Source organism: Panthera leo, chromosome B2, assembly GCF_018350215.1.
Source record: "Panthera leo isolate Ple1 chromosome B2, P.leo_Ple1_pat1.1, whole genome shotgun sequence".
NCBI classification, from domain to species: Eukaryota; Metazoa; Chordata; class Mammalia; order Carnivora; family Felidae; genus Panthera; species Panthera leo.
This window is the reverse complement of record NC_056683.1, coordinates 89,103,097-89,117,036: the sequence shown is the minus strand read 5'-3', so window position 1 is coordinate 89,117,036 and position 13,940 is coordinate 89,103,097. Positions and strand designations below refer to the sequence as shown.

Genomic DNA, 13,940 nt, shown 5'->3' with positions numbered 1-13,940 from the left:
CATTGTGTTCTCACGTGACAGAGAGAGGTTACTGTTCCTCTTATAAGAATACTAATCCTAAAAAAAAAAAAAAAAATACTAATCCTTTCATGGGGACCCCACCCTCATGACCTCATCTAAACCTAATTAACTCCCTAAAGTGCCACCTGCAAATACCATCACACGGGGGTTAGGGCTTCAGGATATGAATTTGGGGGGACACAAACATTCAGCCTGTAACATGGATGATGTGGTAACTATTATCTCTTCAGTTCTGTAAACTTAAAAAATGTTCCAAAAAATAGTCTACTTTAAGAAAGCAAAGGAGGGGCGCCTGGGTGGCGCAGTCGGTTAAGCGTCCGACTTCAGCCAGGTCACGATCTCACGGTCTGTGAGTTCGAGCCCCGCGTCAGGCTCTGGGCTGATGGCTCGGAGCCTGGAGCCTGTTTCCGATTCTGTGTCTCCCTCTCTCTCTGCCCCTCCCCCGTTCATGCTCTGTCTCTCTCTCTGTCCCAAAAATAAATAAAAAACGTTGAAAAAAAAAATTAAAAAAAAAAAAGAAAGCAAAGGAATATAATTTGATAAAGGTTGTATGTACTTTTGTTTTTAAGAGAAATTTGAGCATACTAGTAAGTGATAGGACAGATTTATTGGAGGAGGACTGGTTAAAGGTCCAAAACAAAGTGTGAACTGTCAATTGAGTAGATGGAAAGCAAATGTGCAAGTGGTAGAGGTAGCGATAGAAAGGAGGGGTGCATTTTCCTCCAAGTTAGAAAAGGATTAGGAGGAGGTAGAAAACCAAAATGCAGAGCAATTTTATCATGGAGTAGGAGAGAAGTTGACAGTATCAGGTAAATCTTAGTAAGTTAGGTGTCAAGGTTTACGAGTTAGGGATGTAGATTTATTTAATGCACAGAGATAACTTTACCTTGTTGATTAGTGACCATTATGTAAATAAATACCTGTTTTATTTGTACACTTTACATCTTGTTTACATCAGAAGGATTTGTAAAACTCAGAAATAAATAATTGGTATGTTTTCAAATAAATTAAAGGAGGAAGGAAAGGAAAGCTTGAGTATACATTTCCTAATATCAATTTTAAATGGTTTAGGGTTCAAAGCTTGGCAGATGTTACCTATCTAAATTAGTTAGGATACCCAGTTTACAAAATAAAACTTTTTGAAAATAAAGTACATAGAATAAATGAAAAAAAATTTAAATCTCTGTGAGGTCTTGGGCTTTGTACAAGTGGAAGGGATCACAGAACAGATCCTCTAGAGCCTGTCGGTAATCACTTGATTTAATGAAATGTTGCATCATAATGACTTGGATACAATTTTCTCAAATAGTAGTACTTAAATGTGTACACTCATATCATTTTGAGGAGATAGAGGATTGATAGTTAATAGTTTCTTCGTTTGTATTTTCTTAGTGACAAAGGAGAGTTGTAACTGTACGTGTGTGTTTGTGTGTGGTATGAAAAAGTCGTAGGAACTTTTCACATACACTTATGGTTTTATTAAAATATATCTTTTGGTAAAGAAGTATCTATTACAGACAGTACAGATTAATAAAAATTCTTAAATCAGATGACCACTGTTAACATTCTTTGGTTATGGTATCCTTTGAACTTTTATGTATATTTAGAAATACATATATATTTGAACACATATATAACTTGTATCCCTTCTAAGCTGAATTACTGAAAAACAGAACAATATCATTCTACAGCTGAAAAGATTAAAAAAAATTTTTTAATGTTTATTTATTTTTGAGAGCGAGAGCGTGAGCAGGAGAGGAGGAGAGTAACACATTAGGTATATAATTGAAGTTCTCTAATTGTAATATAGATGGGGGCCTAGGCCTTCCTGCCACTTAGTTCTTCCCCTCGCCTGAAAACAAAACAAATATCTGGGTCCCTAAGCATCTCTAAGAGCTCTTACTAAAAATGATTTACCCCTTCTTCTAATATTCTACACTTGTTAAAGAAATATTGGTTTAATTCACTCTTTCATTTTCTAAGTCATTTTTTGTTTTCTGCAGTAAAAACTAGATTTTCATATGCCTTTCCAAAGGAATTCCCTTATAGGATGAACCATGTAAGTATATTATATAAAATAAAACTACTTGTCAAAGCTGTATATAAACTAGCTCCATTTTATGTTAGAATAAACTGAAACCTGTAAGTGGCAGTCTCGAATACTACAAGAATATAAACCTTAAATCTAAAATTAAAGCTAAATTACTTCTACCAAAAAAAAAAAAAGTATGTAATAGCAGTGGTTATCTACCCTGGATGCTCATTAAATCGCTTTGGGAACTTTTTCATAATGCTGATATCAGGGCCTCTCCAGAGACCAACTAAAACAGAATTTTCATGCTTGAGGCCTGAGGACTGGTATTTTCTAAAATCTCTCAGGTGATACTAGTGTGCATCTAGGGCTGGGAACTACTATAATGGAACAGTATGAAAACTATATTTGAAACTTTACATTAGTTTAGAAGATGAATTTCTATTAACGTTTTTAAGAGGCATGTCTTTTTTCTGCTTTGCAAGGGATTTCTTCATTCTATGTAAATTAGATTTTTTTGTTTCATTTTCAGTATTCTTTCCTTTTATTGATTTGTAATATATTAAGTAACACTTAAGTGGAGATAATTGCATTTTTGCATTTTGCATTTGTGAAGTGTATTGGAAAATCTTAAGTTTACACAGGATATTTTAAATTAAAAAAAAAAATAGATACCCTTATATGGAACTGGCTTTTCCTTATAAGGATATAATCATAATTCCATTCATTGTAGTATAGTAAAAAGGTAATTTTTGTTGCATATGTTCATTTTCATATAAGCTGCTATGTGCTTGATTTAAAAAAATTTTAGTAAAAATTTGTGGTATTACTGTAATGTATATAAATTGTTAGACTAAGTAGACTGATTTGTTTCACATTGACATTTATAATCTTTTTATTTTTAAAACAGATATTAGAATGTGAATTCTATCTTTTAGAACTAATGGTAAGTATATTACTTCCTTGTGATTAATAGAATAAAACATGTTCAAATTTAGTGAAGTCAGAAATTATTTAAAGAAATGATTTGTAGGAAGGTGCATTTTAAAACCATCCAAGTGATACATGATGGTAAAATCATAGTACCTAGTAGCATCATCACCTATATCCTCTCAGAAGCCTGTAAAATAATTTGTATAGCCCACTTAGGATGGGAAAATTTTTCTGTTCTATAGTAACTATAATAAAAGGATTACAAGCAAACTAGTCAGGACATTAAGCCACTGTAAATTATTTGCACAATTTGTGTATGTGTGTGGTGTTATTTAAAGATAGATTATGTCTTTGGCAGAATTCTCCTCCAGTTGGGAATTATGGATTTATAGGCTAATAAGAGGTTTCAGTGTGTTGCAGATGTGACACTTTGAGTCTCTAAGGGAATGGATGCTGACTGACTGCCAACCGATTTACCAAGGTATATTCCAGAGAGAGCACTGCCTTCACTATTATAGTAGAGTTTAGGGCTGCCATACTGCTTGCTTAACAGAATAAGAGGGAAGCAAGCATGAGTTAGAGAAATACATTTTGAAATACACAATTACAAATCAGTTGGGTAATGATAAGTTTTTGTGTTGTAATATATCTGTTTTTATACATACACATTTTTTAAACTGTTTCTAGGATTGTTGCTTGATAGTGTATCATCCTTATAGACCTTTGCTCCAGTATGTGCAGGACATGGGCCAAGAAGACATGTTGCTTCCCCTTGCATGGTAATTAGAACAGAAGTTATTCATAGTGTAATGTGTTATTAGCTAGGAAGGTTGACAACTGAATATGAACTTTAGTGTTTTTAAAGTAATTAAGCTGGTGTCCCAAGATATTGTATGTTGAACGAAATAATCTCCTTGTTGAATTTTAACTATATTGATATAAATGCTAAATTTGTAAGGATCTTTATTTGATTAATATTTCCATTAAAATTTGATTCTTATAAAAAACAGAGTACATAAAAATTAAGACATTATTTTTCAAATAGAATACTTCTGTTGGTATTCAACATACTTATTAGTTAATTATATAATTTCTGGTTTCCTCTTTGATTTTCTAATTTTTGAAAAATTGGAAAAATCCTTATATTGTAATTTATTGTAGGGTTTTAAGTTTTAGAATCTATTTAGCTGTAATTTTATTCATTAAAATATGCTTATGGTCATTTTCCTTGATATTTTTCACCTTTATATTTGTACTTCAGTACTATTAAAGATATAAGTATGTACAAAGATGGGAAATCTGGTCCTCTCTGGGGGGAGATGTGCAATCATATAAGATAGTTCTGATTTCAGTAATAATATGATTTACATTTCTATAGGAGGATAGTGAATGATACCTACAGAACGGATCTTTGCCTACTGTATCCTCCTTTCATGATAGCTTTAGGTATGTAAGCATGGTATACCTTTATTAGTTAAATTGTTACAAGCATATTTAGGTCATCTCAAAAGAAATTTCACGCTATTATAGTTTATGTTGTTACATTTCATGAAGTAATAGACTAATCCTTGCATGTGAACTTTCAATAATATGAAATGCAACTTTCATAAATCAGGATTATTGTCCCTCTCACCCCACTCTTTTGGTAAGTTTTTTTTTTTTAATCATTTAAAATAATTTTGACGAGTGTCTGAATAGAACATTTTTGTTTGTTTAGGAAGAAAAGTTCAGAATTAAGCCTATTAATATTACTTGTAACTTACATAGAATAACTGGGCCTTTTATTTCCTAAGCCCAACTAAGTCCTTAGAGGTTCAGTAAAGGAGCTCTGTAGTCAATGCTTTGCTGGAAGAATAAGTTAGCTACCATTTTATCTATCTGTGGAAGGCAGTGTAATGGGATAGAACACAATCTTTGGAGTTATATCGTCCTAAATTTAAACTTTGCTTACTTTACAATTGTGGGAAAAGTATTTAACCTGAGTTTGTTTTCTTAATTGCAAAATGTTGGGGATTCTAACTGCATACAGAATTGTTGCAAGAACTAAATGAACTATTAGTTGCAAGAACTAAATATCTTGTAGAGCACCTGTAATGCCTGCCATGTATTAAGCACTTACTAGTTTCTTTTTCCTATTGATTTCCATGATTCTGTCTTCTTGATTTTCCCCCTATTTTTTCACCACCTTACTTTCACAAGTTTCTCTTTTTTCAGTTATTCCTAAAATGTTAATATTTCTCAGCCTTCTTACATTGGGGGTGGCAAATAGGTTATTATATTTTTGTAGTCCTGGAGGTTCTCTGAAACCATTGCATTTGGAAGGATTCTGAAGTGGCATCTGGGTTCATTGGGAAGGAACACATGGGTAAGAAGCAAGGAATAGCAGGCCATGTCCTGCAGTTTTGCACCCCTGCTATCTTTGTTCTTCCTGAGTAGTCTCACTGGGCCCCATGGTTTCTACTATTTCTTACGGGTTGAAACGTTTCAACTCCTTATTTAACCAAGGCCTTGCTCCTGAGCAGTTCTTTATATCTATCTACCTTTTAGATAGCTCCACTTGGCGTCTCACTGGCACCTCAGACTCATGACCAGGACTGAACCTATCACTTTACCTAAGAAGATGTTCTTTTTAATGTCTTTGCTAGCTTGGTAAATAGCAGTAGTTAGTTACCTTAATTGGAAACCTGACCGTTAGACTCTTTCATCTCCCTCGATACTACATCTAGTTGGTAACCAATACCTGTTGTGCCTTCCTCTCAGTTGTCCTTTTGGTAATCTCATAGCCATCTTCTCACTTCTGTTCAGGTGACCACAGCAGTCTCCTTACTGGTTAATTGGCATCTAGTATCCCTGTTCTCAGAGAGCCAGTCTGTCTGCCACAGTTGAGATAGGCTGGTGGTTCTCAACCAGAGATAATTTTGCTCCCCAGGGGATGTATGGCAATGTTTGGAGATGGTTTTGGTTATTACAGAATAACCACTGGGGTGGATACCACTGGCATCTAGTGTGTAGAAGCCAGAGATGTTGCTAAGCATCCTACAATGTACAGGCAGTCTCAAGTATCCAGCCCACAGTGTCAGTAGCACCAAGGTTGAGAAACCCTGAGCTAGGAAGAGCTTTTTATTTTATTATTTTTATTATTTTTTAATGTTTTACTTATTTTTGAGAAAGAGTGTGCATGTGAGGGAGCATGAGTAGGGGAAGGGCAGAGAGAAAGGGAGACATAGAATCTGAAGCAGGCTCCAGGCTCTGAGCTGTCAGCACAGAGCCAGACATGGGACTTGGACTCGTGAACTGTGAGATCATGACCTAAGCCAAAGTCAGACACTTAACCAACTGAGCCACCCAGGCGCCCCAGGAAGAGCTTTTTAAAATCTTTCAGTTCTCCTCCCAGTTTCTGGATAAAATACATAGCTTCTTTTAACCTATACATACCATTTCTGCTCCCACTCTCACCTTTTTTTTAAGACTTGGCTCAGATGTCTTTAGTGACACCCTCCCCATTCCCAAACTCCCTACATCACCTCAGTCCAGGTTTAGGATGTCTTCTCTGGTTCTGATTTACTCTGTGTATGCTCTGTTATGGCATTTTCCACTGTATTTCAGTTACCTGTTACTGTAATTTCAGTCCCTTGGCCTCTCAGTCTCTCCAGGACCTACACCCCACTTTACAGCTTCGTTTGACTTGGGGCAGCCACTATGTCAGTTCCCATTTGAGTCACTGATTGCCTAAATTGACATCTTTAGCAAAATCATATGGGTAACTAAACCAGGGAATATAACTCAAGAAGCTGGTGTCTCAGGGTAGCCAAGCTGCTGGTAGGAATTATATCAGGGAAAATTGTGATGTAGATTGTTGTGTTGGGCTCTTTTACTCTCTTTGTTAGGTTATATTGTATGTAATGTGTATATGTAGTTGACCCTTGAACAACATGGATTTGAATTGTATAGGTCTACTTATACACAGGTTTGGTTTTTTTTTATAGAACTGTAAATCTATTTTCCTTATAATTGCCTTAACATTTTTTTTTCTAGCTTAGTTTATTTAAGAACAAAGTATATAATACATATACAAAATAAGTGTTAATCGACTATTTATCAGTAAGGCTTCCAGTCAATAGTAGGTTATTAGTAGTTAAGTTTTGCGGGAGTCAAAAGTTACATGCAATTTTTTTTTTTTAATATTTATTTATTTTTGGGAGAGTGCAAGCCACGGAGGGCTGGTGAGAAGGGGACAGAGGATCCTAAGTGGGTTCTTCACTGACAAGTTGACAGCAGCGAACCTCATATGGGGCTCAAACTCCCAAACCCATGAGATCATGACCTGTACCAAAGTCAGATGCTCAACCGACTGAGCCACCCAGGTGCCCCTTCATGCAGATTTTTTAACTGCAGAGGGGGTTAGTGCCCCTAAGCCCCATGTTGTTTGAAGGTCAACTGTAATTATATTGTATATGATGCATTACATTTTTTTCTAGGCTCTATTTGATTATAACACTGAGTTCTATACCTGGGTGCCTGGTGTTCACCTGACTTGATCCTATCTAATAACTTAAAACAGGCAGCACTGCTTTTAATTGAAATATTAAAACATAATTTATTGAAATATATCAGCATATTATTGTTTTTGTTGTGTTTCTCTTTAACATGTCAAACTGACTTTGGGTGTATTTTTACCACTCACCACTGTTCAGGGATCATTTCCCTGCTCTAGTTTCTTCACTGGATTTTTTCCTAACATGCCCTGACTTCACAAACAAGTATACCATGGCTGGCACACAGTAAGGAGCAGGAGATATCAAGAACCTTAATACAGTCTATTAATTTTTTCTGTTTGTGTTATATTAAATTGATGGGATGGTCACTGGTAACTATTAGATGAGTTTATGTCATTTTTAAAAGGAATATTGGAAAATGCAGATGAATATTTTAAGTGAAAATCTTACCTTTAGCCCTAAGTCCCTACATTTCATGTTTGCAGTTAAACATGGGCCTTTCTCTCATTTTCTTTCCAGCTTGTCTACATGTAGCCTGTGTTGTACAGCAGAAAGATGCCAGACAGTGGTTTGCTGAACTTTCTGTGGATATGGAGAAGGTAGTCTTTAAAATTCCCTTAATTGAATATAAGCTTGAACATTTTAAAGTTAATGTGATATTTACTTAACATGAGTCTAAAATCGTATGCTGTCCACCAGGCTAAGATGATCTTTGGTAAAAATATTAAGAAACATGTTTGGTGAGAATTGATATTGACTGTTTAGGTTATATTTGTCTTTTGGGTTTACACTTAAACAGAATGGTAAACTTTTGGTTTTCTTAGTTGCAAAGCTACCCCTCATTTCTAGGATTATTGTAAAAGCTACCTGGAGACCGCTAAATACCACTGTAAACTTTCGTAACACAGCCTGCCTGCTGACAAAGTGGGTTTTGCCCTTTTTTTCTACCTTTTCTGCTGCAATGTTGATAGCATTAGATCAATCCAAGTGAGGTCTACTCAGATGAGAAAGAAAGGGCTAATTGGGAAATTGGATACGATGGATTTTGTAGCTGCCAGTTGTAATTAACGGAGAAACAAAACGAGGACTTTGGTGCACCACCTCCCACCGAATTGTTTGAAACAATTGGTGTTACAGGAATGTACTCTGTAGTGGCATACTCTATCATGATTTAGACTTCTATTCCAGTTTCCTCACTGTTTTGTTTTGGTTTAAGATATTAGCAGATAGAAGGAAACCAACTGCAGAGATGGATAAGGATGGACAAGGTATGCATATTAAAAGATGAGAGGATTGAAGGAGAAGCCTACAGAGCAGTGTGGTAAAAATACTGCTTTCACATTTATCAGGATTATCTAATCTAACCCGAATACTTAAGGACAGAGATTCTGTCTTCACTGTTTCCTCAGGATGTGTGTTCTTTACATAGTACATGTTGCTTGATACTGCTACTGAGAACTTTTCAATATTTCCTTCTAGATTTTGGAAATAATCAGGGTTATTTTGAAACTGTATGAGCAGTGGAAGAATTTTGATGAGAGAAAAGAGATGGCAACTATTCTTAGTAAGATGCCGAAACCAAAACCTCCTCCAAACAGGTACTTTGTAGACTTTAATCATGAATTTCATTTCATTATGTATTTCATACACATTTTCATATTTTTCATAGATTATGTTGTATTGTTTTCATGAAATTTCTTCCAAAACTTCATGATACATATAACTTTTTTTCAATCTGACTTGATAGATTGACAGTGTCTCATTTAAAAAAATACATTAATCTGATCCTCTGTTAACTTCCGAATGCAATGGCAGGTCTCTTACAGGTATCCCTCAACATATTGCTATATACTGCACATAAATTTAAACAGAACTAGTTCATCTGAAATTCAGGAATAAAGAATTCTGTAGTATCCCATGTCATTTCAACTCTGCCTTTCCCCCTCACCCTCCACTATTGGCTATTACCCTGTTTCATAAATTTCCGTAGTGACCCGATATTGTAAAGATAAATAAAGAATTTTGGCTTTTGAGGGACTTGAAGAACTGTGGCACATAGTACCATAATTTTGCTAAATATGAATCACTTGTACTAAGGGTTTTTTGTTTTTTCTTTTTTTTTTGGTTGGTGTTTTTTATGGGATCTATTCATTTAATTCAGTGGTTCTCAGCTCTCACATCAGATCATTTAGAGTAGGAAAAAAGGTGAAGGGAAATAAAGCAATGCTACCCATCTTAATCATTTATCAAGAAAAATAAGTTATAGAATGTATCAAGATAGATTTGTAGATCTGATAAGTTAATGTTACCATTCGGAAAAAAATTAACTTACGCAAGGAGCTGTTTAAGGCATTCATTCAAACAGCTACCTTTGGATGCATTTTTTGCAGAAATTCCCTGAGTGATTCTCCACTAGTGGCAGGGCCTGAAGCTGCAAGATGATGATGGACAAGATAAGGCAATAATCCTATTGCCACAGTTACTGGTATTTTTCAGTTTTAGTTATTTTTAAGTATTCAGCATTTTCCAGGAAATTGCCATTTTTATTTTCTGACTCATAAATAAAAGTTTGCTGTATTTACATGTGATTTTATTACGCCTTTGGACAGTCATTTTTTCAGAAGAACACTTCTTGATTTTCATATTTGGTAGGAATAAGATTTTATATATAAGATTTAATTTTACAGGAAATTTGTTCAGAAAAAGCTCTAATCTCTATGTTGAGTGATACCTGTAATGACAGTGAAATCCCATACCCTTATTTAAATGTTTTGAATGTATGTGGACGCTAACTTCCAGAATACTTGTAATGTGTGAGGGCACCAAGTTATGGAAGAATAAAAACATAAAACCAGATGTTAGTCTTCTGTATTTTAATTTTGCAATCTGTGTCAGACAATCAGGAGTGTCTTTGTTTTGTAGAGTTTTACCATAGAGTAACTAACTTTAAAAATTAGTTGGCTTATCAGGGTGTTGAAAATGAGTCTTTTAATTGGTATAAAATCTCTTTCTTCCCCACTTGAACAGTGAAGGAGAGCAGGGTCCAAATGGAAGTCAGAACTCTAGCTACAGCCAATCTTAAAACATTCCGAAGAATTCCGTAGTGGACCAGTTGGAAATAAACCATTGGACAGATTTCAGTTATGTCTTCAATGGAACACAAATGAAAATGAATAGCTTGTTTCTGTCAAGCATATTGGGAAGTGATTTTATTTTTGCAAAATAAGTTTTACCTTACCTGATTTGATTCTAGTACATAATTGATTGAAATCTCTTGATTATAAAAGTTTGGAAAGGTTCTAAGGGGACCTACAGACAGACATACATAGACATTTCAAAATTAATAACTTTCGATTAGTATAATTTTTCTTAATTTGGATAATAGAAATTATAGCTTTTTATTAAGCCAGGAAACATGAAGCATAATTTGTCTAAAATTCTCTTTGGTCATTGAAGGACCAAAAAAAAGACATAAAAAGTCAAATATATGAGGGTTTTTTTCCCTCCTTAAGTTAAACTTTAAAACTGTATTTAAAGAATCAAATCTTACAAAATCCTGGAAGATTTTGGTAACGATATTGATAATTTCAGGGAAATTAATCAAGTACCTATTGATTTAAAAGTGTATTTTATTCGTAGTTTTAGTATCTTGCCATGGAAGATACTAGCCCAGCCTAGCAGAAAAGTGCAATATGTATAGCATACTTTGACATTTTAAAAGTTATATTAATTCCATAACCATTTTGAAATGCTGGGCAAACTTAAAAAAAAAAAAAATCCTACATGACCTTATTTGCATTTGATTCACAGTTAATCAGGCATTTTGAAAGTTAATTGGATAAAACACCGTGATATGGTTGAAATTTGGCAACATTTTAATGTTAATTTTTACTCTACTGTGAAAAGTTTTTATATGACATACACTCCCTAGTTTATTTTTGTGTCTTAGTGTGGATTTACAAATTTACTACAGGTATCCTGAGCCAGGAACACAATCAGGTTTCAGGCCAGTTTGATACTGGCCATTCTTAATTCTCATGAGTGTAGGACTTGGACAAATTGTTATGTCAGTGGGACTGTGCTGTCTGTGGAACTTAATCATTTTCTTCAGATTTGAAGGAGAGTGATGAAATTTGAAGTCATAGGATATTGATGTACAATTTAAGGATTAAGTTTTTTTATAAATCAATTGTGAACAATGGATTATTAAATTAAGTGTTGACTTCCTAGTATGAAACTTCAAGAATAAAAGTAATGTTCTCCAGTTATATGACTAATGTCTTGAATTTATCATTTTGAATCTGCCTATGTTTTCCGAGTGTCCTTCTTCCTTTAGACAAGTTTTAAAGTCTTCTGTAGTTTGTCAAGTGGGTAATTCAAATGGCTCTTAGACTGTAGAGTTTTGCTTCCTTGTGGAGAGGATCAGATAAGTTGGGGTAAAGTGGTAAAGTGGTACTGTAAAGTCAGTACCAATGATAAATGTAGGTCTTACGGGCTTACGGGCAGAATAAGAAATAAGGAAAAATGCTCTCCTCAGGTCTGAAGGAATTAAGGTTGGGTTTGAGTTGGAAGAGCGTAGTGATTATATATCACAACCACTGACTTAACCTTAATTTTTTTTTAAGCCTACCTATATTCTTTTAAAATTTTTATTTTGAAAGTTAGTACATATGACTTGTTTTGTTTTCACCCTCTTATTATAGAAAATTTAAAGCAACATATACAAGAGTAAATAAAATTCTGTAATGAACCTCCATGTATTTATTACCCAGTTTCAATAATGACCAGTTCATGGCCAATTTCGTTTCACCTAAATTTGCGTCAACTTCCCACAACATGCATATTATTTTGAAGCAAATGCAAGATACCATATTTCCTCTATAATTATTTCAATGTGTATTCCTAAAGATAATGGCTCTTAGAAAAAAATTTTATACCTAGAGAATTAGTTAAAATAATATTGTACTACCAAATAGTCATTGTTCATATTTTCAGTTATAAATACCATGAAAAATAAATAATTCTGGTCAGGATCAGCACCAGACATTGCAACTGATTGATAAATCCTTTAAGTCTTTAAAAATTCATGGATTCCTCTTGTCTTATTTTTTAAATTTTTTTTTTTTTTTCAGCGTTTTTTATTTATTTTTGGGACAGAGACAGAGCATGAACGGGGGAGGGGCAGAGAGAGAGGGAGACACAGAATCGGAAACAGGCTCCAGGCTCTGAGCCATCAGCCCAGAGCCTGACGCGGGGCTCGAACTCACGGACTGCGAGATCGTGACCTGGCTGAAGTCGGACGCTTAACCGACTGCGCCACCCAGGCGCCCCTCTTGTCTTATTTTTTAAATTCTCCTTTTTGGTTTGGTTATCTACTGAGAGTTTCCCACCATATGGATCTTACTAAATGTATCTTTGAAGTGCCATTTAACATGCTCCTTTTTCTGTATTTTCTATAAATTGGTAGTTGAATGTAAAGGCTTGATCAAGTTCAAAAAAATTTTTTTTTCGAGAGGGTAGACTACTGTTAAAGGTGTCTTCCACAGAGAGCATATCATGGCTGGTTGTTGCTTTCTGTGACTTATCACCTACTGATGATAAGTTGTTAAAAAAAGAGCTGTAGGCTGCACTGTCCAGTGTGACAGCCACTAGCTACATGTGGCTGTTGAACACTGAATATGTGGCTAGTCAGAACTGAGATGTGCTGTAAATGTAAAAATACATGTTAGATTCAATACATAATACAAAGGAATGTAAAATATCTAACATTTTAAATGACAGGACCAAATAAAACACGATTAAAATTAAATTCACCTCTTTTTAAAATGTAAGACAATTCAAAATCACATAATGGCTTTAATTGTGTTGGACTGTGCACTGTAAGACAAGGGAAATGTTAGACTCCTGACCCATTCTCCCTACTGCTTGAGCATTCCTGCCCCCCCGAGCAACTTTTAGTTATTTCTTTGCTGTTGTGTTAACTTCCACATTTACAAGTAACAAGCTTATAGCTTTTATTGAGCACTTAGGTGACAAGAATGTTCTTGGGTTTCTACATGATGAAGTCATTTAATTCTCAGAACAATTGTAGAGATGAGAAATGTCACAGGTCAAGAGTGACAAGAGCTTGAATTAGGTTCTAATTATTTTATTTTTAATTTTAAGAATGTTTATTTATTTTGAGAGAGAGAGAGAGAGAGAGAGAGAGAGAGAATCCCAAGTAGCCCCCACACTGTTAGTGCAGAGCCTGATGCAGGGCTCAAATTCACGAGCTGAAAGCAAGAGTTGGATGCTTAACCAACTGAGCTACCCAAGCACCCCAGATTAGGTTCTCTCTCTCTTTTTTTTTTTTTTAGAGAGAGAGAGAGCATACACAATTGGGGAAGGGGCAGAGGGGTGGGGGGCAGAGGATCCAAAGTGGGCTCTGTGCTGACAGCAGAGAGCCCAATGTGGGGCTC

The 13,940-nt window shown here is 34.9% G+C and overlaps 1 protein-coding gene across 2 annotated transcripts in view; it reads left to right on the top strand.

Moving 5' to 3' along the window:
• Positions 1 to 11,741, top strand: part of CCNC (cyclin C) — a 29,278-nt gene extending 17,537 nt beyond the window's left edge. The window contains exons 6-12 of one of the 2 annotated variants that reach the window (XM_042939445.1): positions 2,025 to 2,080; positions 2,964 to 2,999; positions 3,674 to 3,765; positions 4,365 to 4,432; positions 8,002 to 8,081; positions 8,962 to 9,080; positions 9,873 to 11,741. In XM_042939445.1, coding sequence (XP_042795379.1) covers positions 2,025 to 2,080; positions 2,964 to 2,999; positions 3,674 to 3,765; positions 4,365 to 4,432; positions 8,002 to 8,081; positions 8,962 to 9,080; positions 9,873 to 9,924 — 503 coding nt within the window. In that variant the 3' untranslated portion in view covers positions 9,925 to 11,741. The remainder of the gene's footprint in view (positions 1 to 2,024; positions 2,081 to 2,963; positions 3,000 to 3,673; positions 3,766 to 4,364; positions 4,433 to 8,001; positions 8,082 to 8,961; positions 9,081 to 9,872) is intronic. The other variant, XM_042939444.1, reaches the window with a different exon arrangement.
• Positions 11,742 to 13,940: the final 2,199 nt, after the last annotated feature.